This window comes from Ciona intestinalis, chromosome 9 (genome assembly GCF_000224145.3).
Source record: "Ciona intestinalis chromosome 9, KH, whole genome shotgun sequence".
Lineage (NCBI taxonomy): Eukaryota > Metazoa > Chordata > Ascidiacea > Phlebobranchia > Cionidae > Ciona > Ciona intestinalis.
Genome location: NC_020174.2, coordinates 6,244,377 through 6,268,353, shown reverse-complemented (window position 1 = coordinate 6,268,353; position 23,977 = coordinate 6,244,377). Strand labels below are relative to the sequence as shown.

General features: G+C 35.4%; 4 protein-coding genes across 5 annotated transcripts in view; 1 reads left to right on the top strand and 3 right to left on the bottom strand.

Annotated features, from left to right (window-relative positions):
• LOC100187376 (mannose-1-phosphate guanyltransferase alpha-A) overlaps positions 1 to 1,502 on the top strand; it is a 5,135-nt gene extending 3,633 nt beyond the window's left edge. Inside the window, exons 8-9 of the mRNA XM_002124027.5 lie at positions 682 to 853; positions 1,291 to 1,502. Coding sequence (XP_002124063.2) covers positions 682 to 853; positions 1,291 to 1,391 — 273 coding nt within the window. The 3' untranslated portion in view covers positions 1,392 to 1,502. The remainder of the gene's footprint in view (positions 1 to 681; positions 854 to 1,290) is intronic.
• Positions 1,065 to 5,495, bottom strand: LOC100180891 (A-kinase anchor protein 17A-like). Its single transcript, XM_026836047.1, has 10 exons — positions 5,304 to 5,495; positions 4,911 to 5,023; positions 4,582 to 4,681; positions 4,151 to 4,303; positions 3,651 to 3,758; positions 3,192 to 3,362; positions 2,737 to 2,885; positions 2,471 to 2,678; positions 2,076 to 2,198; positions 1,065 to 1,828 (listed from the first exon to the last, which is right to left on the bottom strand). Exons 1-10 carry the CDS (start codon positions 5,418 to 5,420, stop codon positions 1,664 to 1,666), a joined length of 1,407 nt encoding a protein of 468 aa, XP_026691848.1. The 5' UTR covers positions 5,421 to 5,495; the 3' UTR covers positions 1,065 to 1,663.
• On the bottom strand, positions 5,491 to 9,610 carry LOC100183257. Its single transcript, XM_026836044.1, has one exon. It carries the CDS (start codon positions 9,563 to 9,565, stop codon positions 6,053 to 6,055), a length of 3,513 nt encoding a protein of 1,170 aa, XP_026691845.1. The 5' UTR covers positions 9,566 to 9,610; the 3' UTR covers positions 5,491 to 6,052.
• Positions 9,611 to 10,358: 748 nt separating this feature from the next.
• The window catches only part of LOC100177150 (ATP-binding cassette sub-family A member 5-like), a 21,701-nt gene continuing 8,082 nt past the window's right edge, over positions 10,359 to 23,977 (bottom strand). The window contains exons 13-38 of one of the 2 annotated variants that reach the window (XM_018813520.2): positions 21,129 to 21,325; positions 20,842 to 20,961; positions 20,318 to 20,456; positions 20,090 to 20,180; positions 19,811 to 19,950; positions 19,503 to 19,640; positions 19,276 to 19,397; positions 18,929 to 19,046; positions 18,448 to 18,561; positions 17,930 to 18,057; positions 17,480 to 17,621; positions 17,026 to 17,135; positions 16,524 to 16,694; positions 15,925 to 16,038; positions 15,362 to 15,499; positions 14,865 to 15,052; positions 14,432 to 14,561; positions 14,108 to 14,200; positions 13,842 to 13,970; positions 13,585 to 13,656; positions 13,239 to 13,339; positions 12,769 to 12,939; positions 12,220 to 12,339; positions 11,778 to 11,898; positions 11,374 to 11,538; positions 10,359 to 11,113 (exon numbers count right to left, since the gene is read on the bottom strand). In XM_018813520.2, the coding sequence (XP_018669065.1) occupies positions 11,066 to 11,113; positions 11,374 to 11,538; positions 11,778 to 11,898; positions 12,220 to 12,339; positions 12,769 to 12,939; positions 13,239 to 13,339; positions 13,585 to 13,656; positions 13,842 to 13,970; positions 14,108 to 14,200; positions 14,432 to 14,561; positions 14,865 to 15,052; positions 15,362 to 15,499; positions 15,925 to 16,038; positions 16,524 to 16,694; positions 17,026 to 17,135; positions 17,480 to 17,621; positions 17,930 to 18,057; positions 18,448 to 18,561; positions 18,929 to 19,046; positions 19,276 to 19,397; positions 19,503 to 19,640; positions 19,811 to 19,950; positions 20,090 to 20,180; positions 20,318 to 20,456; positions 20,842 to 20,961; positions 21,129 to 21,325 (3,320 nt within the window). In that variant the 3' untranslated portion in view covers positions 10,359 to 11,065. The remainder of the gene's footprint in view (positions 11,114 to 11,373; positions 11,539 to 11,777; positions 11,899 to 12,219; positions 12,340 to 12,768; positions 12,940 to 13,238; positions 13,340 to 13,584; positions 13,657 to 13,841; positions 13,971 to 14,107; positions 14,201 to 14,431; positions 14,562 to 14,864; positions 15,053 to 15,361; positions 15,500 to 15,924; positions 16,039 to 16,523; positions 16,695 to 17,025; positions 17,136 to 17,479; positions 17,622 to 17,929; positions 18,058 to 18,447; positions 18,562 to 18,928; positions 19,047 to 19,275; positions 19,398 to 19,502; positions 19,641 to 19,810; positions 19,951 to 20,089; positions 20,181 to 20,317; positions 20,457 to 20,841; positions 20,962 to 21,128; positions 21,326 to 23,977) is intronic. The other variant, XM_026836043.1, reaches the window with a different exon arrangement.

Sequence of the window (23,977 nt, the reverse complement as noted above, 5' to 3'; positions counted from 1 at the left end):
TATGTAACATATTTATCCTCGCATGGCGGGGCAACGACAATCGTTATAACACGGGGTGTTCTGTTTCATACACCTCGTGCTCGCTTACATGTTACTTGCGCGTTAGTACAAATACTTCCGCAATAGTAGCAGCGACGAGCCTTGAACCTGTAACTTTTGGGTTAAAGGCAGGCGCGGTAATCAATGTGCCATGAATTATAGGTTTTTTTAAGACTGGTATTTATGAAACGTTTTTATAATTCGTATGTTACAGTTGGGACCGCATGTTACAATCGGAGCAGGGGCAATCATTGGGAAAGGAGTTCGTGTGAAAAACTCAATGATATTAGAAGGAGCGATAATGAAGGTATTATGAGGTTTATGTTGTTGAATGTAACTGTTTTATCCTGGCATGGTGAGGCAACGACAATGGTTATAACACGGGTGTTTAGTTTTATACACACCTCGTGCCCTCATAATAGTAACCATATAAATTATGTGAGTGATTGCTGTTTTTTTCTAACGCTTTGTTTGGAGAATCTTGCCCAAGGTCCCATACGCCCACCAAGCCACCAAGGTAGCAGCGTCAATACGCTATAGATCTTATTATGCTCGGTCCCGCCTAACATAAGAAATGAATTAAAATACACTTTTTCTAAAGCAGAACTGTAGATTAAATTTTAACTCGTCGTTTAATCATAGGACCACTGCTGCATATTGAACAGCATCATAGGCTGGAACTGCGTGGTTGGGGAGTGGAGCCGAGTAGAAGGAACACCCACCGAGATCGACCCTAATGTTAACCACGCAACGACTGATAACTTTTATTTGTTTGATGAACAAGGACGACTACGACCCTCCATTACTATTCTCGGTAAGTTCGATTTTATCAGATATATTACTGTGGGGGCAAGATGAAATAACATCAGCACAAAATTTCCCATATTTCCTGATCGTGTTTTAAACAATTAACAACGCTATTTTAGGTTTGTAAGGTTGCATGCAGCTACACGATTCTGTAAATAATTTTACAATTTAATTTGTGCTCGATATTTTTCCTTAAACATCTTTCATTGTGATACCAATTTACAAATAAAAACGTATTTTTATTAACGAGGAGCGACCAACGCTGCATCTCTGCTTTAGTTATTCAGTTGACGTGTTTTTAGCACATAACTAATATTTTTTTCCAAAATTTAGTAACCGCTTAAAAAGTTCAACTTTAAAATGATAACGCGATAAAAGAACAAACAAGATTTACAACATGGGACATTTTTATTTCCTAAATAACGAAATTTCTATTTTATCTAGGTCGTGACGTCACAGTACCCTCAGAAGTAGTGGTCCGCAACTCAATAGTGATGCCGAACAAGAATATAAATCGCGGATTCAAAAACCAAATTTTGCTCTGATTTTTTTAAGGTATTGAACAAAATTTCAAACTACAACTTTTTCTCAGTACAGGGTATACAATTCTCGTAACTTATTCCAAAAGGCGCGTCAAATAAAAACGGTGATCGAAATTTCCGCAATGCATTTATTTTACATTGTCTGATAGTGGTTTTTTGATTGTCCATTCACAGTGTTAAAAAAGTGTTGCCCACAACTAAAAACGGTGTCAGTGCCACACGACTGTGCGCACATACCAGCAGCGGCATCAGAAGAATTTCTTCAGTTTTTTTTTTCAGCTCGGCGGGGAAGTAACCACAACAGCAGAAGAGAGAGATTTTCCATGATTCAGCTTCCTGATTGCGTTTTTCCTTCTTTTCTCTCCTTTCTTGTAATCTTCTTCTAGTTTACGTTTCAACAACCGTGATTTCATCTCGAGTTCTTTCCGACGAAGTTTCTCCTGAGATGAAAAACAAAGAGAATTTAAAAAAACACCAAATTTTAAATACATAAATTAATCCTTGTGCATTTGTACAAATTTATTGAATAAATGAAGTAACTTATTTATCTTTAGGTGACGGCGCAACAAGTCGTAGGAACATGTTTGATGCATCTTGTACCCGCCTACCAGTTACCACATATTATTTTACATTTTGCTTTTTAAAATACAAACTTGGTTAAATAAGGTATTAATAAATTCCACTTACTCGTTTTTTCTCCTCCTTCTCCATTCTCTTTCTCTCTTCTTCCATCTTTTTCCTCCTCTCCTCTTCAGCTTTTCGAGCGATTTCTCTCTCCAACTTTTCCACCTCTGCTTGCTGCGCATCTGCCTATAACAATATAACAATCTTTTCAACTATGTTAAAAAAAATAAAATAATCACCCACAAAGTAACATAAGTGGTAACTCCTAAGCGGGCACGAGGTTCATGAAACAGAACACCCGTGTTATACCGACTGTCGTTGCCCACTAATGCGAGAATAAAGTTACACTCATTCATGCGATTAATACGATTCCCTATGTTTGACAACTATAAATGAAACTGCATTTTATCCCAAGATCCTTGTACAAAACCTAAAACACGTCACACCAACAGTTATACCTTTACACGATCCAGTAATTCACTGAGCAATCTAATTGATTCCAACTTCCGTTGGGCGAGAAGAAGTTTCCTCTCTTCCATCGCGATCCTGAGAGCCAACCTCGCAGCTTCCTCCTGCTCCTTTTTCTCTTTCTTTTTCCTCCTTCTCTTTTCCTCTCGTTTTCTTCTCCTCTCCTCTTGCTCTTTAAGCAAATCTAACTCTCTTTGTCTTAAAAAGAAACAAAATTTTATAAATTGCATCAAACAAATAAGAAATATTTCATTACTTCTCCTCATCTGCCTTTTTCTGTATGAGTTCTCTCTCCTTCCTTTTTTCTTCTTCTCTCTCGCGTTGTAGTTTCTCAATTTTCCGTTTCTCTTGCAACCTGTGTGCGATGGATTGGGCGGATAGGTGCTTCGTGCAATCAAAAGTGACCTGTAAGTGTAAGGTTTAAGAAAATGAGTTAGTTTTAAATTACAACAGACATTATATAAGATATTGGACTGAGCCTTTCCAAACTGGATGTTGATAAATCTTTTACAGTAAAAATAATAAGTGACCCAACCATAAACAATCATAATTAATTGTAAATTTCAAATTCAAGACAAAATCCAAAATAAATATTTTAAGCAATGTTACTTTAAAACGTGCAGCATTATTTGAAAACAAACAATTTACAACTAACGAACATTATAAAAGTAAAAAATCACAACATGAAAAATCAAACACTCATTACTCCACCTTTATAGTTGCAGCCACAGCTTTTCCATCACTCTCTTTTGCCACAAGTTTCATTCCTTTGAGCGCGTTCATGCACTTTGCGAAGCCGATGTACTCCTTGAACTGAACGTACATTTCAAAGTTGAGTCGGGAACCGTACGAGAATGTCTGGAAGTTGCTCACGCCTGCTGCCTGCATAAATAATGTGTTAATATTTTAGATTTTATAAATAGATTTTTAAAAAACAGAGGTATCATAATCATAAACAGGCAGAGCCAAATTAAAAAGCATTCACTACATTAATCAATGAGGTTCTCTATGTTTGGCAACTATGAGTGTAACTGCATTTCTTTAACCTTTGATTGGTGTCCTATGTTTTGAAACTATAAATATGACTGTATTGTAACAATGTCACGCAAGATTTTGTTAAAAAACACTGACGATCTAAAAAAACACAAGTTAAACGAAACATGTTCTCACCAGTGTATCTGATCTATAAGGGTCAAGCATTGGTACATCTATGTTACGAATCTCACCAAAAGATAGAAATGTTATCTTGATCAACTCTTCACTCACAGCCTGGGTTTTCTGGAAAAAGTATTTTTTTACCATCTTAAAATTGCATGGCTGCAGAAATGAACTTGTAATTAGTCATGTAAGCAATGCATTTACTGTTGCATTGCTTCACTTGGTTGAATGTAAGTTATTATTTATAACATGGCGGGGCAACTACAGTTGTTATAACACAGGTGTTTTGTTTCATACACCTCATGCCTGCTGGCGAGTTACCACGTATGTAAATATAATGGTGACTTTTATGTATGACTGACTATTTGGACAACCCATCAGTGACCACTGGGTTGGAGCAATTTTACATACGCCCACAATGGTAGCAGTGACGAGCCTTGAAATTATTGGGTAAAGAAGGTCGTGCTAACCACTGCTGTGTCATAACTTGCTTGAATTGTGTTCCAACTTACTTTATCGGTGAAAAACTTGCAAGGGATGTTTGTGAGATGGACGGTATCGGGTCGTTCACCAGGTTGCGTTTCGTCAAAGTCTTTGGAATCTCGGAAAAATGAATCCCAGTCATGCCTGGTGGGAAAGCTGTGTTTGCTTTCACCACAAGATATCTGGTAAGGACAGGATTGAACTGACAAATGTGCATGTTATGTTGCAACGCAAGTTAATATTTAATATGAAACTTATTTTTAAGAGTTTAAATATGCAATAAAAAACATACATACCATCATATAAATAGATATATAACATGTATATATGTTTTAAACAGAACAGACAAAGCAACACTTGCAGTATATGATAGAAAACTAAAGTGTAAGAAGATAAAATTTATAAAAAAATAGTTTGTAGCCAAAAATGTTCAGAAAAATTGACAGATTAATGCACCAACCTTTAAAAGCACAGGAAAACCTGACAATTTGATGTGTTTTCCATCAAGTAACGTTATAAAGTTGGAAAGAAGGTTTTTGTTTTCAGTCTCTCCCTCAAACCTAAACAGAACAAAAGCTAAATTTGGTAATAAACTATAACTATACTATTTTACAGTAATTCAATGGTAAAAGACAAAATAAATTTCATTCATTCAATGTTTTACCAACAATTTCAAATACCAATAAAAATAGATATATTATATAACCATTTATACGGGCTATTTATAATAAAAACAGTTTCTTAAAAAATATGTTATAAATAAAATGTTTACACAAGAATAAAGCTTACCTGACAAAATCCAGCGTACTTTTTGTTACCCTTAGTAAAGTGAACTGGTGTGGTGAACACATGAACTTTATCTTTTCCATAACTTCCCAGTTTGATATAGTTTGGCCGGGAGCCTAAAACATAAAAATTGAAGTTTTTCTACTGTTTAACATTGGCTTAAAAATGCTTTTTGTTAGCCAGTCATTTGGTGTACAGCATATTTATGTTTCGAGTTTTATTGATGAGAAAAAGAATTTGAACTAGCCCAGCTAGCTAACTAGACTTTACAATCCAAAACAATATCATATAATTATGGTAGGCGGCTTGGGCCTATGCCGTAAATACCTAAACCGTTTGCACTAATTTAAAAACTGTGTTAAGCTATGAATATTACTTAAAAAACTTTGCACCTACCTTCAATTTGGGTAGAGCAACGCATATGTTGAGTTTTGCGATTGGTTTCAGGTAAAGTTTTAATGCTTGGCAAATGGGGGTAGCATCAGACAGATCACTGATGAGTGAGGTGTTCATTTCTAACTAAGCTCTTTCCCTATTTATGCATACAATGTGCAAAACTAACACACAACCTAACTTGATTCTGCTGAAAAAAAGAACGAAAATTTGTGAAAAGAAATTCAGAAAAATGTGTAAATTAAACTGGCAAACGAAGGAATGAATCTCGATTTTACGGAATCACAGTTTACTGGTGTATATTGGGTACGATGGTGAGGCAAAGATACATTACAAAAGGCAGTGGTTAAATGTGAACACGTGCGTGTGTGAAAGGCAGTGTAAATTGCAAGGCAAAAAATAATAATACAGCATCAAGTATTAGGCACATTCCAATAGAGGCATGTTCACTGTGAATTATCTTTATAATGTTACACCTACAGCAGTAATGGCAACACAGTGAAGTTCAAACATAATTGCAACACAAATGAAAAGAAAAAATGTCAACAAACTAATCGAAATATGGTTTACAAAACACTGCAATCTGCAATCATATGAAAGGAAGTCATGTCGGTAAATTCACTGCAATGTTTACAAAACTTTTCACAGTTTTCAACATGGTATTTACATACACTTTGTTGCGGCACCAAAAGTGAAAACAGAAAATGCAACAAAGTGAAAAAAAGACAGTTTACAAATAAATGTCTCACAGTTCAGGCAACATATTCAGCACAGTTCCAAATATCGACAAGAACATCATTAATCCAAACATCAACCCCAGTTTTTGTATCACAGAGTGAAATGTTGAAGACACGACAATCCGGCATCCTATCATCCAAGTCCAATTTCATCCGAAAAAATTGGGCATAAAAATCCCGGTTTATGACTAAGTTAGTGAATCTGTCGCAAGTTTCGTCATCCCAGTCTGCAGCATCATCTAGTGGTTGAATCCCCGCAAGGCGCCCAACCAAGCTTAAAGGTGGCAGGATTTCAAAGCCTTTTTCCAAGCGATAAAACGAAGCTGTATCACTTATAACATCGCACATGCCGTAGTCGAGAAAGTAGACGCATACTTGTCCATTGATGCTGCTCTGTACCTTCACCCTGTGCCAACCAACACCAGCATCATCTTCATATGCCGCAGCATACACAGATCCACAGTTTATTTGGTTGAGAGCAACCTTACTTTGTGAGGGCCTTTTCCTATAGAAAGCTGTCATTGTTTTTCTTAGATGATCTCTCTTTTGTAAATCATCAAGGAGAATGAGATTAAAATGGATTGGAGAAATTACATTTTCGACACGGACGGGAATTAGGGAGTTAGATGGTAAAACAACATCCTCTCTCCTCAGTGGCTTTGGTGGACTCTCATGTTTGTTAACACGTGGTGCTAATGCTAATGTATTGGGGGAAATACTTGAAAGTATTATCTCAGTATTGTGGTTAATATCCTTGGTTTTATATACTTGATGCTTTGCAGCCGAGTCCGGAGTTTCAATTTTCGGAGCTCCGACTAAATTCATTGAAGAAAATGAATCATGAAGAGCAGGGGTTGATGAATTGGTGCTCAAAGGAGAGTTGAGCAGTGAGGAAGAGGTGGAAGAAAATGATCTTGATCTGTCTCGCACCTCATCAACTCTTGGACCTTCTTCATCATCTGAGATGATTCTTGTTTTCATCCCCATTGGGCTATCAATCCACAATGATATGCAGTGGGGTCCTCCGTCACTGGATTCGATTTTATCAAACCGAGCAATTACTGACTCACTGGTGGTTAGTTGGTCAATTGCTGTGGTAAGGTTCATGTGCAGAAAGTCTCCAGCTGCAGCCAGCATCTCTTTGGTTTCTTGGGGTGATGAAATTTTGCAGCATTCTGCTTGTGGTGGGATGGAAAGGAGCGACTCTGACGCCATTTTCAATAATGCACCTTGTGAGATGTATTCCATCCTACCAACATCGATCAAAAATACTTTTACATCTCGGGGCTTTTGGTTTGTGAATTCTTCAATTACAACTCTATAGTAAGAGCCAGAGATGCAAGCCAAACACTCTTTACCAATGTACAGATCTGTTGCAAGTTTAGAGATCTGGGAACGCCTTGGACTGATCATGGATTGGATCTCATTCATACCCCGATGGAGAGCTGTCAGGTTTTCACCCGATATGTTGAGGAATATCAACCCAGCATCCTGATCTATGTGTCGGACAATAACAGGAACAGTAGTGTCAGGTGAAGGGTAATGTTTAGGTGAGTAAACTAGACTTCTGCAAACTTTGTTAACATGAACATCGACAGAGCCACTCGTGTCTAGCAGTTCCACAACAATCTGGTCTTGTTCTTCTCCAAACCTGCCCACGATTTTCGCCACGCATGGTTTGTTGTCGATGTTTTCGCTGAGGTATTGTAGGATAGTTGAGTGGTTGGCTAAAGTAGGTTGCTCAAGGCCAGCAAGAGAAACTGTGACAACCTGAGTCGGAAACTGTGAATAAGCGTATTTGAGCGGGTGTAAGCACGAGATTGCAACCGTTTCAAACGCAGCATTATCAACAAGATACACTTCAGCTTCGTTGCCATTTATTGAGATCAATTTTCCCCTCACGCAAGTTTCCTCTTGAAGAACAGCATAAACGCAATTTAAAGGTGGGGGTTGTGGTAACGCTAATACTCCTCTGTTTTCTGGTTTATTATAGAAGGCCAGCATTGCGCTTTCCAGTTGACACAACTTGTACGAGTATTGCTCGCCCACAATACAAACCTCAACTTCAGTTGTGCATAACACGCTAAGGATGAAAAGATGTAAATATTCATCATTAGGAAACTTCGCACAGCTTTTAGGCTGGAACCTGAAAGGATTTGAAAACTTCACAGTACGAGCTACCATGAGACTTAACTCATCATCCAGAACTCTTGCGTTTAGATTACGACTCGGTTTTTCGCTGTAAAGGATGACGGAATATTCTTGGTCTGCAAGTATTGTAGTTGGAATTTGAACCACTTTCATAATCATAGACATCCCAACAGAAATAAGTTTCAAACAGAACTTAGTGGCGTCCTCACTCCAACTTCCACCTTTATTTAACCTGCTTAATGAACAGCGAATACCAAAGACAGGATAACTGGCAATACTGCTGTTCATGTACCTTAATGAACCCAAAGATACGAAATATGTTGTACCAACATCAATGTTGTAAATTTCCACTTCATCTCCCGTAACTTGAATGGCCTTAGCTCTAAGGAAGCAATCTGTGGTCACATAACTACCAGGTTTAAGACTGCTTTGGCAAGTTTTTAAAGAAGGATGAAGAGATTTTATCAGAGTTTGCATTTGTTTAATTGAATTTGCGTCTTCAAAGATCTGAACAAAAACTTGGTCACAGCTCTCAACATGTTGAATGGAAACTTTATAGTTTTTTTCAATCTCAAGAACAAAATGTTCCTTTATGACAAATTCTTCCATAATTTGCAAATTTGTCGCTTGCTGCATATTTCTCTTGGTCTGAACTTTGTTTACGGACAACAGAATTGCTTTTGTTTCATTCCCAATGCTTATTTTATCCACTCTTGCATATTCTGGCAACTTTCCATCCAAAATATCTTGAACAAACTTATCAGGCAACTCCTGCTTAAAAGTTTCCTTGTACAATCTTGCCAGATGACACGAATGTATTCCCGCAGGATTGCTTTTCAACAAATTAGCAAGATTTGATTTTACAACCGCTGGTGTTGCTGGAGCAACTTTATTACTTGTATACTGAGGGTTTTTAACGTTTATCGTCATCGTATTTGGAGAAACATGTACAGTGTGCTGTTTGAACGTAGTTTTTATCGTATTGTGCTTTCTGAACCTAGGTGGTGCGTTAAACCAACCACTTCCGTGATGATATTGCGATTTAGGACGCTGCGCAAACTGGTTTCGCTTGAAACTCGATGGCTTTGACTTTTTTTTCCCAGGTCTTTGGTTCGCTACCATTTTCTTAATATGCTGAGTAGAACCATCCGTAAGAGCAAAGTAAGTCAGTTCATTTTGATTGTTGTATCCAACCCTGCAAACATCAGAAAGACTTCTTATGAACTCTTCAAGTGAGCAAAAAGATAACTTTTGATGGGGAATAAATTCTCCATTTAGCTCTCTGTATTCCCTTTGCAAATGTTTGGCAACAATTCCTTGTTTCGATGATAACAGAACAGATCGCAAATTCTTTTTGACATTCTCTAAATCTGACATGTTTATTCACCTCTTATTAATATGCACTGGAAATACAACACACAACATGTTAGAGACTAAGTTACTTCCCACTAACAAAGGTGTAGGCGTATATATTATAATATATACAGTTTAAACATAACATCAAATAAGTAACATAACGTGCATCGATTACCGTTTTGGTTAACATTAGGTAGGTAGGTTAACTACTGAACTGCTAACTATAGGAACAGTGCTAGCGGCTGCTGAATGTAACGGAGCATTCACGATCGGTTACCAATCACAAATCAAAAATCGAACATGGATTAACAACATGGTTGTCAATCGAGTTGATTCGAGTACCTTAAAATTGCATGGCAATTTCCGACCACGCGGATTCTGCCTCACAACCGCTTTTCTTCTGACATAAACACTAAAATCGTAACAGATAGAATGCAAGCCGAAACTTTCTACTCAAATGCACACACAGACAAAATGGCAATTTAAAAAGCGCCCCTATTTGCAGTGAATGGGCACGTGATTAAATACGGTGTCTGTTTAGGAAAATGTGCGAATTTTATCGTGTAACGTTATAGCGTTTGCACAGCCGAATCTCCGAATTCAAACACTACAGCGATAATGCGAGACCAAGATACCAAACTTCATCTAACATTGATTGTCACAAGCGCGCACAAAACGACGTCCCGTAACTTTTGTGTAGGATCACAGTCCGTACTCTGCATACGAACTGTACGATTACCTTGTTGTATATTTCCGTATTTCCCGAAAATCTGATGTTTCGGTCGGTCTACCAATTCATATAATCAAATTCACATTGAATGCGATACCGGTATGTATTTTACAACTGCAATTTTTAACAGGTTTGACTTTACAAAGCAAAAAATCAACAAATCAAAATAAATCGAAAACTGGGTAGAATCATATTTACAAGTTCATTTTAAAAAGACATATTTAATTTAAAACTGTGCTGGACGTAATTAATATACACAAGTATTTCTTATTTATCAAGAAACCACAGGTAGTGTAGTATAATTTGAAACGATCACTTTTAATGCAATGATAGCCATTCGAATGACAAGGTATCAAGAAAAAATTTACAATAGTTAACTATAAGCATGCATAGGACATAAACTTATTAAACGAGATTGAAACGGATAAATGTTGGAACAATACACACAACTACTTGACAAGTATTCAAGAGGCACAACAATGATATAACCTCTTTATCTCTTTGAAAACTATAGTGAAGTTCATATCAATGCAAAAACGAAAATAAGGAAATCAAAAGCAAATAAAAAGTCGTTAAAACATGTTATGGATAAAGGTGTGGAAAAAATTGTCAGTAAAAGTGTGGTTGTTAACCCAGATGAGGTGAAGTCACAATATTGCAAAGTAAAATAAGGTTCATGTACCTTTTATACTACATCCCTGTTTAAATAACCAAATGTTTCTAGAAAGTCTACTTTAAATAAACACTGAGTAACTTGGTTGTAAAAATAAAAAGCAAACAAACTCAGATTTTCAAGTCTCATTATCTTCTTCTTGCTGACGTGCAAATTGTAGAAAAACCTGGAAAACAAACATAAAATAAATTGGGAATTCTAACACAGAAAAAATAGTCTAAATGAGGGTCATTGCACCGTAGCTAGCGCGCTTCTAAGCTAGAAGTTACAGGGTTCAAGGCTCATGGATGCTACTATTGTTGGAGTATGTCCTTGGCCAAGACACTTAACGGCAATGGCTCCAACCCAATAGTCCTTTATCTTTTGTAAATAGGTACGGAACACCCGCGTTATAACCATTTATTCAAGTTGTAAATGTTGTCTCACCTGTTCAAGAGTTGACTGACTGAAGCTATATTCCTCAATCCCAAGGTCTCGTTTTGCTTGTTCCAGTTCCCTGAATACTTTAGATAAGTTAGGCATAGAATCCTGGGAAACTTTGTACACGAAACGATGGGCAAAGTTGTGTGTCGTTGTAACGTCACCAAATAACTGAGAATTTAAAAAACATTAAATGCTATGCTTATATATACTGGTGGGCTAAAAAAAATTGGCATATAGATTTCAAGTACATAAATTACAAGCCTATTTTTATGATTCATTAAAATAAATACGATTTAAAAATTCTACCATGGTTTATTAAAAGAAGGACAATTAACCTGGTTATTTTAAAGTTGTGTTTGATTAAAATGCCTCAATCATGCAGTTTTATACATGAATAAAAAACTCACATTTTTAACAAAATCTTGAATTGCTTGTTGGTTTTCATTCTGATGATTTGGCTGCATTTTCAACTCGAGTGAATATCCTTGGCCAAATTTATTCTTTAGATGCTGTGTAGATCCGAGGCACCTGGTACAAAAGTAAAATTTATAAATCCAAAGAGTAAAAACAGTGTGAACAAAATTTTGTTTTGTTTCATTTATTTAAGGTTTTTACAATGCATTTCTATACAATACATTTCTATAAAACAGCAGTAATTTTATTTTATTAAATTTATGTTTAATTTTTTTAGGTTGACATATGTGGTAATGCTTGGTAGGCTATACAATACATTTAAACAGAATTGCATAAATATTTATTCTGTTTATTTTGATTTAGGCAAGATTTGTCATATATTTTAAATACATTACTTTTATACAAAAAATTATTAAACCAAATCAGATAACTTACTGTAGTTGCCCCTTCACCATAATTCCCACCCTTGAACATAAAGCATCGGCTTCGTCCATGTAATGTGTTGTAAGTATCGCACCTCGTGTTGAACCCGCAAACGCACCACTTATTGTGTCCCTGTGGTTTAAGTTATAATAAATCAACTGAGAGTTTACGAGGAATAGCAATATTACAGATGCCGCCAGCAAAGAATTATTTTAAAAAGTTGGTAAAAATTTTAAACAGTTGTTAAATAAAACATTGATAGGTAGTTTGGGCTCACCATTGAACCACAAAAAGTTACAAAATGAGTTTTATTCATTTAAAGTGACAGTGTGGGATCTATTGTTAGTTTGAAGCATTAGCCCGATATCCTGCTGTTCCATTATGTGTCTATGTATGTGGTGAATGAAAGTCTACTTAACACCATCAATCTTATTGTTTGAACTATTACTTGTAAAATTTATTTTCACTCCCCACTAATCTTATTTTGTCAAAGTTAAACCTTTGACGATTTATTCTTTGTAATTTAATCACTACTGTGTTTTTGATAATACACCAACATACCACATAAATCTCTTTGTTTTTGGATCCATACCAGTAGATGGTTCATCCAGCAATACAACTTGTGGGTTACCAATCATAGCAATAGCAAAACATACTTTGCGCTTGGTGCCTCCCGATAAAGCCTTCGCCTTCTTCTCAGCGTGTTCTTCGATACCAAGTGCTCTAATACAACTGTTGGGAAGAGAATTGGGAAGAAAATATTAGTTTTGGGAACGGGGTGATATGATAAGTTTTAGAACCGCATTTAACCACCTTAACAGGGCTTTTCCTACTGTTAGGTTTCCATACAAAAAAGTTAAATACATGGTAACTCAAATGCGAGCATGAGGTGTATGAAACAGAACACCCGTGTTATAACAACTGTATTTTCGCAAACAAGCATTTCTCTAATCTGGTGACCACCAATGGGCTGTCTAATTAGTCAGCCATACAAAATATGTAAATGAATTTACATGTACACAATATTTTACCTGTCTACAGTAGTTGGTATAGCATGTTTCAATACACCTTGAGTATAGGCATATATATTCAAGTGTTCTCTCAATGTGATCTCTTCCCAAAGTGGATCATCCTATTAATGGATTGATATTTACGATTTAACTTATATAGATATTGATACACGAGTGTTCAATGCATGTAAAAACAACTGTTAAAAATTGGCATTAAAATATAGTATAACAAGGATTAGTATTAAATAAAAACAATTGGCCCAAAAATACTGGTACAAATTTATTCCTATAGCATGCATTCAGTTTGTGATTAAGATCACATCACTTAATTTTCACTACATAGCAATACAGTATGCTTATTTCTAACCTGAGGGCAATATCCCATCTCTTGGAAAACTTCCGACAGATTTGACTGAATGTTATGTCCGGACACAAAAATCTACAAAATGAAACATAAAAACTAAAACATTGTCATACAGCATTTTACAGGATTGTAACAATGAAGCCTGGATTTTAATTTTGCTCTCAAAATAGTTCAGTGAAAAACAGTTTAATTTCTTTTAAGGGATAATTTTTTTAATGTGAAAAAATAGTAACGATTGTGAAATATAACTTGATTTGTACCTGCCCACTGGTTGGTGCATGGTCTGCAATGATAGAGTTGATTGCCGTAGTCTTGCCTGCTCCATTTGGACCAAGGAGTCCAAATACTTCACCAGGGTAGACAGCAAGTGACAGATTCTTTACAGCAACCTGTTATAAAAGCTACGGTTAAAGTCTTAGGGGTTTCAGTGGAAAAAGAACTGTTTAACTTTTGACAACCAATTGACGGTTATTGTCATTTTTTTTGACTTCAAAAATATTTTTCTTTATTTATGTCCTAAAAGTACCTTTAACTCAGTCTCAGCAGCAGAGCACATCTTGGATTTTGTTCTTTTGTTAAATTCTTTCATCAACTTATGTGTGATCACTACGGGCCGTTGCTGGAAGTATATAAATAAATAAATGAATGGATGTAACTTATTTATCCTCACATGGAGGGGCAACTACAGTCGTTATAACACGGGTGTTCTATTTCATACACCTCGTGCCCGCTTACGAATTAAAGCGTTATATACCGAAATAAAAGCAGCTGTTTAAATCTATCCCAAAATGTAAGCCCACAAGTAAGAGTAAAAAAATTAATTTTAAAGACACTAATATAGTAGTGATACCTCAGATGGATCATCTTGTTTAAGAAGATCTTTTATTTTGTCTTCTTCTTGTTTCACATCCTCGTCGATGACTTCGTCATAATCGGGGACATCTGCTGTGTTTACTGCTGACGAACGGACTTTGAACAAACTGTAAAGATAATAGCGTAGGGTAAAGGCGTAAGGGACATAAAACATGGATTGCTTGTCGGTGCAAACATTACAGCTCATATGTAGGATTTACATTGTAAAAGTTTCAGTTGAAAATAAACATCTCATGTGATTTAAGAAGTTAAAATCAACACAAACTTAACAGCCAAGTTAAACACAATCATCCTGATCCACAAAAATGGCAACGTATTACAAATTATATATATATATATGTTTGTAAAACAGTAATGACAAATATGCATAACTAGTTAAAAGAACTACAAAATAGCTGCAAGCTTTATACCTGAATGGGAAAACATCAGTAACTGACCCTCCACTTTTCGTTACGTCCAAAATTTTCAATATTAGGAAAAGCACAACGATGTGTATGTATGACATGAGGATGGCAAAAGGCACCATGGGATTACTCCAATCAAAGTAAACAGAAGTTGGAACATCCGCTATACCACGTGCTGTATATACTGTGTATACCTGTGGAAGAGAGGAGTATATGTATAAATGCATATGTATGTAAGAAAAAGTTACTTGTAATGTAGTTACAATAAAATAGTATATATATATAATAATATAATTATGCCTGGGTAAAAAAGAGTTAAAATTAATAAAATGTAAAAAATATATAAATATATAAAACTTAATAATATTTAGGGATAAGAAATACATACATGAGATTCAATTTGAATAAGATACTGACGATGCCATTTTGGCAAAATATATATTTTTATATACAATTGGCTAGATTTGAGTTTTGTCTTCAAGCCAGATCCTTATTGTGTTTACCTTGGTAATGTAAAAGATTCCTCCAAACCCAATGTAGTATGGAACAAATATGGTTAACACGATGTTGATGTAAAGTGCTGGCTCTGGATTTCCAAGTTGGTCCAACAGAGATACAGTTATATAACAGAGGATGGCAGACTGGAAATAAAGGTTTCAGAATAAATATATATATTATGTAAAAAATAAATGAAACTTTTGTATTGAAAAGTGGCGTGACTAAACAGCAGGAGATATATGATTTTATTGGGACATAGCATAGGTGTAACACTAGGGGTGCCTTAGTGATGTAAACACAGTTTTTAAAACAGGGGTGATTTAATTTAGTATATCAGCTTTAAGCATAAATAGCTGTTACCCTAATGTTAGGTACACCAAATATATATATACATTTTCCAAATTATTTAATGGGATCCTTATGTTTCAAAATGGGTGTAACTGCATTTTTTTGATACAAAGTCATTTTTAAATCAAAAAATCAAACTTAAAAATTTGGATAAAAAATATTTTTTTAATAAAAAAATCAAATTTTGATAAAAAATTGTCGCCTATGTAATGATACATACGAGGTATATGACATTGGGCCATACAGATTGTGCTGTCTCATATTTTTTGAACAGGAAGCTCCCACAATAAGATGCAAGTACACACACTGCTCCCCACCCAATGAGTAAAAACACCTGTGAATGAATAATGTTGGAGTAAGAGAAGGAGGATGGAATCTTATTTAGCGTTGCTGATGAAGCTTTTACATATTAAGTAAACAGTATCTTAGCAGCTTTATAAATTTATTTCAAAGTATTTTTTAAGTTAAACATTATAAAATTTATTTATAGATAAAAAAAAAACAAAGTTTGCTCTAACAATGCCTGTCTATTGTTTGTGCTTGCATAATCCCACTACAACTTTTGCTTCGAATATAAATGTATCTGAAGCCTCATAGGCGCCAAACCTGGGATGGCAGGCTAACACTCTAGTTATCGGAATTGTATTAATCAGTAAACTGAAACAAAATTAAATTTAAACAAATGTGCGTTCAACTGTCCCTGCCTCCCCTGCATTTTTTAAAGTCTGGCACCAATTAATGTGCTTAGCAATTTCTCTACAGCTTTTGGCTACAAATATCTCGACAAATATGTTAGTTTTCCCAAATATGTTGGCATACCGTGGCTAGGAAAGCTCCAGCAGGTACAAATGGTGGCGGACGGAATGCAACAAACCCAATAAGAAGAGCAATGGCTACCAACATAAACCAAATGTAGTCAATGGTAAACTGTGCTAACCAGTAGATGTTGAATTGGGTGCCAGACACTCGCAACTGGCTCCGGATTTTCAGCTGAAATTTGGGTTAAGGGGGTTAGGGGGGTTGTTCTATATGGGTGAGGACCTTGAGGATTTAGGCCAGATTTGACCAATTACAACCACATTTTGGGGTTAAATAAGAATTAAAAGTGGCTTAAAATGTATAGACATTCTGTTCTACATAGGTGAAGTCCTGTAGTTCCTAGGATTTAGGCCAGAGTTGGCACACTAGACACTATGGTTATAAATAGTTTAAAAACAATCAGCTAAAATATATTCGCCGAAAAGTCAAATAAACCTACACTTTACAAACAAATTAGGCATATATAAACGTTGTTTTTATAAAGTTTATATTTTTTTCGTACCTCTTTTTCTTTCACAGGATTGATAATTGCAAGTGCTGATGAGAGAACTAGAGCGACAGCTGACATGAGGGTTCCACCAAACGATGAACCGCTGAATGGAGGGGTGTATCCTATACCAAGTATAAAGTTAATTAGTTGTGATGGTGTTATGTTGTATAAGAATACGCATGTATAATGAAGTTACGAATTTTTCAGAGTAAAACTTTCATTTCACATTTTTTAAACTTTTTATTTATTGAGTGAAGCAAATCTGGATTAAATCCCACTTCCCATGGAACGCCTCTTTAGAACCTAACTAATATAGCATTGAATATTCAAAACCTAGATAAACTAAAATATAAATTTAAAATAAACAATTTCTTAAAAAATGAAGGTAAAAGTGAGTAAGAAAATTTAATGTAACTTGTTGGTAAAATAGTTCAATCCTTGAAAAAACTACCATACAGGTTCTTACTTGTAGATGGCCACTTTTTGCTGACGGCTGTAATATGTGTAGTGTTGCCAGCATGAGATGAAAGCATGGAAGCGCTCATGTAGTTGATAATGGAGGGCAGAGAGTGAGTGGCTGATGTGTTGTAAAGAGCATTGTACTGTAACTGGTAATAAGTTTTGGAATTTTATTATAGTGCGGTGTATGGAATTTCATATAAAAATCTGATAGCTGGAAAATGGTTTTTATTAAAAATTACTAAACAAGCTGTCTAATTAAAGCTATTTTTTACAAATATAACCCCCAAAGTATCACCCACAAAGTTACATGCGTTGTAACTTGCAAGCGGGCACGAGATATATTAATTGTTTTAGTCAAAACAACAAAATCTAGTTTGTTATTCTCCATAACATAAAAAAAATGTAATTAAAACAACAATGCAGATTGTTTTCTGGTTAAAAATAAACAACTCACTGTAAAGTTTTCATAGTTGAATATATGGGTCGCCATCGGGTTGAACCCTGCCTTTAATAGGTTGGTAAGGTTGCTTGGTACAATGGCTGCACCAGTGGGGTATTGTAGGAAGCCATCCAGAGAAGCTCCTGAAATAAAAGTTGATTGACAGCTAGAGTAATAAAAAGGTATTTATGTTTTTTTTTATATATAAAGTAATTTTTAGGCCCATCATTAACTTTTATTAGTTGAAAATTACATATACTACTAACTAGTCTGATCCATAATCAGCCATACTAGTTCATAAAATACTACTAAATATGTGACAAACCAAAAACAATAAAAGATGAGTCTAACTAACAATGTATCAAATTAAAGTGGGTACTAAACTATTTTTTGAATAAAACAGTGAAGATATATTTAGTAGCGCTTGGTGTATTTTGTTATGATGCAACGAGAATCGGCCAACAATATGAGTGCTAGATTAGAAGCAGATTCACAGAATATATCACAACTAACTGGTTATAGTTTTTCTGTACCTGTTGAATTCTTGTAGAGTAGTTTCCCATATGTAGAGGCAGCAAGTGTAACTGGTAGCGGATCATTTTGGTCATCAACTGGGGCCCCTATGTTAAACACAGCACCCCCGCCAACTGTATATGATTTAATCAGATTTAAATTAGTACAAAATTAAAGTTCATAAAACTCACAAAAAATGTGTTTTATCTTTTTTTTATAAAAATGTAACACTGGGTAAGCACAGTATATGGGTGATGGATAAACTTTGGCCAAAACCACGTCCCATGGGATGTTTTGGTGTAAGACCTCACCTATTTAGAATAGAAAAAAATAGTAATGCGGTCCCTCCAGTAAGGATTTGTTGCTACGAAAGGTAACAGACAAAAACAAGTTCAATCAATTGTATAATAAAACATAGATATTTCGCCTAAATGGCGTTGTCAGTTTCTTTTTCATAACACAGCATAAAAATAGTAATAAACCGAAGTCCCTCCATCTTACTTGCGATTCCCATTGGCAGGATGAGGCCAAATATAATAACCGCAGGTCTTCTGATTGCGATTAAAAAGTTCTTCCATAAAAGAGCTTTGAAAATATTCCAGTTCTTCCCTTTACCAGCCTGTAGTGTGGTGGCGGAGATTATAAATTTGTTCATTTCGTATTTTGTTGGAATAAATGTTTAGAAATAATATTTTGTAAAGTATTTAAATAAAAATTCCGGCGCAAAATGCAGCACTGGTCTGCATATCGCAGGTCATAGCCACATGGAACAGAAGTGTGAAATTTTTACTTTTGGCAACACTGAAAAATCGTGTTATTAGCCATATGTGCAACACTGGTAGAATTACCTGGGCTCTGGAAGCACTGAAAGCTGAAGCATTTCCACCTTCCATTTCAGTTACAGGCACCGTTTCAAAACCGTCGCCATTTTGTTGTTCTATCAGCAGTGTCTTATTGTCATTGCCGTTATCTAAAAAAACACAGTTAAAGAAATAGCTGTTATTTGATTTAAAGGAAATAATTTAAACAAATTTTTTTAAGCAAATTTTTTAATTTTGCGGAAATTTTTACACACCTTGTGGCTGGTTCTCCGTGTCTTCCGAAAACTCTCCCTCGCCGATCTGGAGGAAAACCTCTTCAAGATTTGTCATCGAAACGCCAAAACTTTGAATCTCAAGATTGTCACCTTTCAACTCAAGATCAGCGAAAAGTCCTAAATTTTTGACATTTTTTTTATTAAAAACCTTACCGTGCTTAGTTTTCAACTGAAATTCCTAAACCAAAATAAAAATACAATAATTTCCGAAAAAAATGTAAAAAAAACTATAATAACTTTTTTTCTTAAAAATAAAATAGATATAAAACTAAATTTGAGTGATGCACCAGCAAACTTGTCAACATCTTTAAGTGGAAGCGTATACGAGAGTTCGAACCCAGCTGTTCTGTGAAGTTCACAGTCTTCTACATGAGATTTTACACAGGCTGTTATATCTTCCACTTTGTTGCTGGACTTTGTCACAATTCTAAAAATAATAAAGTTTATGAAAAACATTAAAACGTAAATAATATACCTTTCGTTTAGCAAAACAATCTGTACATTTTGAGATTCAATCATGTTTTGCAGTTACTTTTTAAAAATATTCACATAGTTTGTTAACTTACCCCAGGTGATACCCTACACCATATTTGTTCTTAAGAAACAGTGAAGATCCCACGCATCTAAGCTGGCCCTTGCTTAATATTGCTTTACGATCTGTAGCATAAAAGCATAATGTTTTCGGTTTAGTAAAACAAAAACAGTTAACTATCCTTGTGTGGCAGGCATTGATTGTTGTTATAACACGGGTGTTTTGTTTCACACAAATAAAACCCCAATTATAGTATCCTTACCTGCCAAGATATCGGCTTCATCCATAAAATGAGTTGTGAGCAACGTGATACGTCCTTCTTTCCTGCTGCGTAGTACGTCCCATAGTTTATGTCGTGAATAAGGATCCATGCCCGCAGTTGGCTCATCCAGTATTAATATCTGCAAAAGGGGATTTAAATTTATGTTAATGACTTGCGAGTTTTCCAAGTAAATATTATAACATTTTTTTAATTATTAAAGAGGGAACTTTTATCTCTTTGAAAAAGACAGTAAAGATCATAGTTTTTAAAGAACGAAAAGAAGGGAATCAACAGCAAAACGACAGTTAAACACACAGTGGATATAGAAGTGTGGGAATGCGTGTTGAACCCAAATGAACCTACAGGGAATATGATTCTACATAAGTGTGGTATGCCAGGTGTATAAACTAAAACTAATTAAGCTTATTTTAAGTTAAAATAAACTAATACACAGAAATTTGTGGTTATAAACCACACACATTGAATTCCAAACAACATACATGGATGAATAAACATCTCATTACCTTTGGGTCCCCAATTATTGCGATACCAACTGACAACTTCCTCTTCTGTCCACCGGATAACTTGTTGGAAAACGTCTCAGCTTGGTCTTCCAAATCAACTAGTTTCAAGACACGATCAATCTGAGATAAAAAATTCAAGGTTGGTGAAATGTTTAGGAATTGTGACAGTGGCTGGGGGGCTTCATGAGTTGTAACCATTTTTAAAAAAAAATATTTCGGAACTAGACAGTAAAATTAAAAAAAAACGAGTTTTTGTTGTAATACTCCGGAGAAGTTTCTCAGCTTACTTCTGCCTCTTGTTGTTCTTGTGGAATTCCTTTAATTCCAGCGAAAAGATTTAAATGTTCGAGGACAGAGAGTCGGTCCATTAGTATATTGTGTTGGGGGCAAACTCCCGTCATTTGCCGGATCTTAAGCATGTCCGACGGATTCCTCACGTCGTAGTTGAAGATGGAAGCCGTACCTGAGGTCGCTTCTACAAAACCTGGAAGATCAAACGCTGGTTTATTGCGGGTTAAAAATAAGGAGAATTTAAGTGAAAAATAATAAATATAACAATAACTTTGTGACATAAAATAATAGTGAAAGAAGAAAAATAGAAAAAAAAGAGAAGACATTTAAATATATAACATAATGCAAAAAGGTGTTACAAATTTTACCCTGCTGTTAGGTGTCTATACAAACAAGCAGAGCCAAACTATATTGCATTCACCACATTAAACAATGAGGTTACCTATGTTTAACAACTCAGTGTAACTGCATTTTAACAATGTCACCCCAGATTTTACTACAACTTAAAAAATTATACCGCAAAACCACCCTAATAACGATTGCCAGCTAAACTACCTGTCAATATATTAAAGAGAGTTGTTTTTCCTGCACCATTATGCCCCAGTATAGCAGTGATCTGGCCTTCATAAATGTCGAGACTGAAATTTTTAACGGCAACTGTTCGTTCTTCACTGCTCGAGAAAATGTCCAAAGGTTCGTACACCTTAGTGATATTCCGAATTCTGTAAATATTTAAAGTATTTGATGAATAAAATGTTCTGTTTATAAAGGGAAGTAATTTAACACAGCATATACAGTAACATGTTTGACAAAGGTAGAAAAAATGATGTAGCAGCAGGGAAGCAGCCGTTACCCTCGAAACATCTTTTAGAAAAAACATTGATTTTGTTTTTGAAGCCTCTCCCTTTGTTTTCCCTCATTCCTGATTTTTCATGTTTATTTATTTTACCAATAAAAAAAAGTCATGTCTTAAACAAAAACTTTTAGTTTGAGAAGTAACTTTACTTACACTACCGCTTCCTTGCCCAAGAAATCGTCGTCTACGGCTTCTCTATCTGATGTAACATCGTTCGAAAACTCTTCATGGGTTTTCACAGATTTGGAGGGACACCAGAAGGATGGGAGGAGACAAAATATGATGGAATTTCTCTGACCATATTCACCTGGAAAAACAAACATGGATTGGTAATGATATGGTGGGTTGGTAGTAAGTATCAAGTCCTTTGTTTTACAAGAGTTATTTCCGATTATACTATGATATGTCGATCATGGCTCAAAAGGTGGTTTAGGCGATAAAACATCTTTTTTTCTAGATGCACCACTGTACAGACATGTTATATAAAAGAGACCGATTTGTATGGGTTTCAAAACCTCCTTTGCCAGAATGACTTTCACTTAATTACCATCACAAGACATATTTACACGGTGCAACACCTTCATGCAATAATACCCAGTTACAAGGGTTTTTCAACTCTGTTTTGAACCATCTATTTAAACAACGCAGGGAAACCGTGGCGCAATAAATTTCATGCCTTTTATTCTCCAGAAAATGAAGGTCTGTAACCTCCTGTCTACTCCTAGTAGTGAACACAAACACTAAGCCATACATACTTGGTATAACATTGTCAAAATACAAGGTGAGCATGAAGTACAGGACGATATCAACACTCAGGAAAATATAAGTTAGTCCCAGCGGGTTCGTCCCTTCCCATATTGTACTAAAAGTTGCTCCTCCACTTGTTACTTCTAAAGCTGCTATCTGATAAATGAAAACAAATATTTAACTATCTCATGTTTATGGTAAAGTATGGGAAACTTATTATTGTAGAAACTTATTATTGTAGATTCAAATGGATAAAAATATACATCTTGAAAATTCCTAATAATAAAGGTAAGCTTTTGATTGGAAAAAAAGTTGATTTTAAACAGTTTTTTTAAGACTTAATTACAAACTTCGTTACGTTTTTGTTAGCGTAACATTTTCAGTTATAAATTTTCCAGATGATCGTTTTTTACACTCATTATCTTGGTAGCGATATCAACAAAATATCTTTATGGATGATTACCTTGTCTAGACCTATTGCGAATCCAGCTGGTGAAATGAGGTGTAGGAAGCAAACTGCCACCGTGCTTATGTTAGGCACGAAAGCAACAAGGAGGTAAAACAGAGAAAGTATCATAGTGAAGAAACTTGCGAACGCACCGGCAGATCGTGCTTTGTTGAAGAATGGCGTCAACATGAACGCCATCATTTGCTGTAAGGGTTGAATGAATGAATGTAACTTGCTTATTCATATAAAGCGAGAAATCGACAGTCGTTATAACACCGATGTTTTGTTTCATACACCTGGTGCTCGTTTATGAGTTACCACGTATGTGACTTTGTGGGTGGTTGTGTTTCTGTATGCTTGCTAATTCAAACAACACATTAGTGGCCACTGGGTTGGACACCACGTAAATATACTATATCGTCCAAAGTCTATTTAATAGTAAGTAAAGTGTGAATTTATGCCCCATAAGGTTAACTTAACTCACCAGAGAAATTGCATACAGGAATAAAATAAGGAAAATCAAGAGAAAGTTGCTGTTGGGGAAAAGTTTTCCAAACACGGCCACCATTGTCATTATCAACGTGATAAAGAACATCATGATGGTATAAGTGGCTGACCAACCTAACCTGTGTAAAGTACATACAAATAAAAGTTAGAAGAAGATTGTAGTCGATAGTTGAGCAACATACAGGGGTCTCACAGTGTAGTATGAAATTGGACCTGAGATTTTAAAGTTTGCGCATTAATAATACACAAGGTGCTAAAGCTTATAAGTGACTATTGGCTTGAAACAA

Coding starts and splice junctions, on each gene's coding strand:
- LOC100180891 (XM_026836047.1), bottom strand. CDS start 5,420: ATGAACACCTCACTCATCAGTGATCTGTCTGATGCTACCCCCATTTGC. Junction 5,024..5,303: donor TTGCTCTACCCAAATTGAAG/GTAGGTGCAAAG, acceptor TTTATGTTTTAG/GCTCCCGGCCAAACTATATC. Junction 4,304..4,581: donor GTTTTCCTGTGCTTTTAAAG/GTTGGTGCATTA, acceptor TGTCCTTACCAG/ATATCTTGTGGTGAAAGCAA.
- LOC100183257 (XM_026836044.1), bottom strand. CDS start 9,565: ATGTCAGATTTAGAGAATGTCAAAAAGAATTTGCGATCTGTTCTGTTA.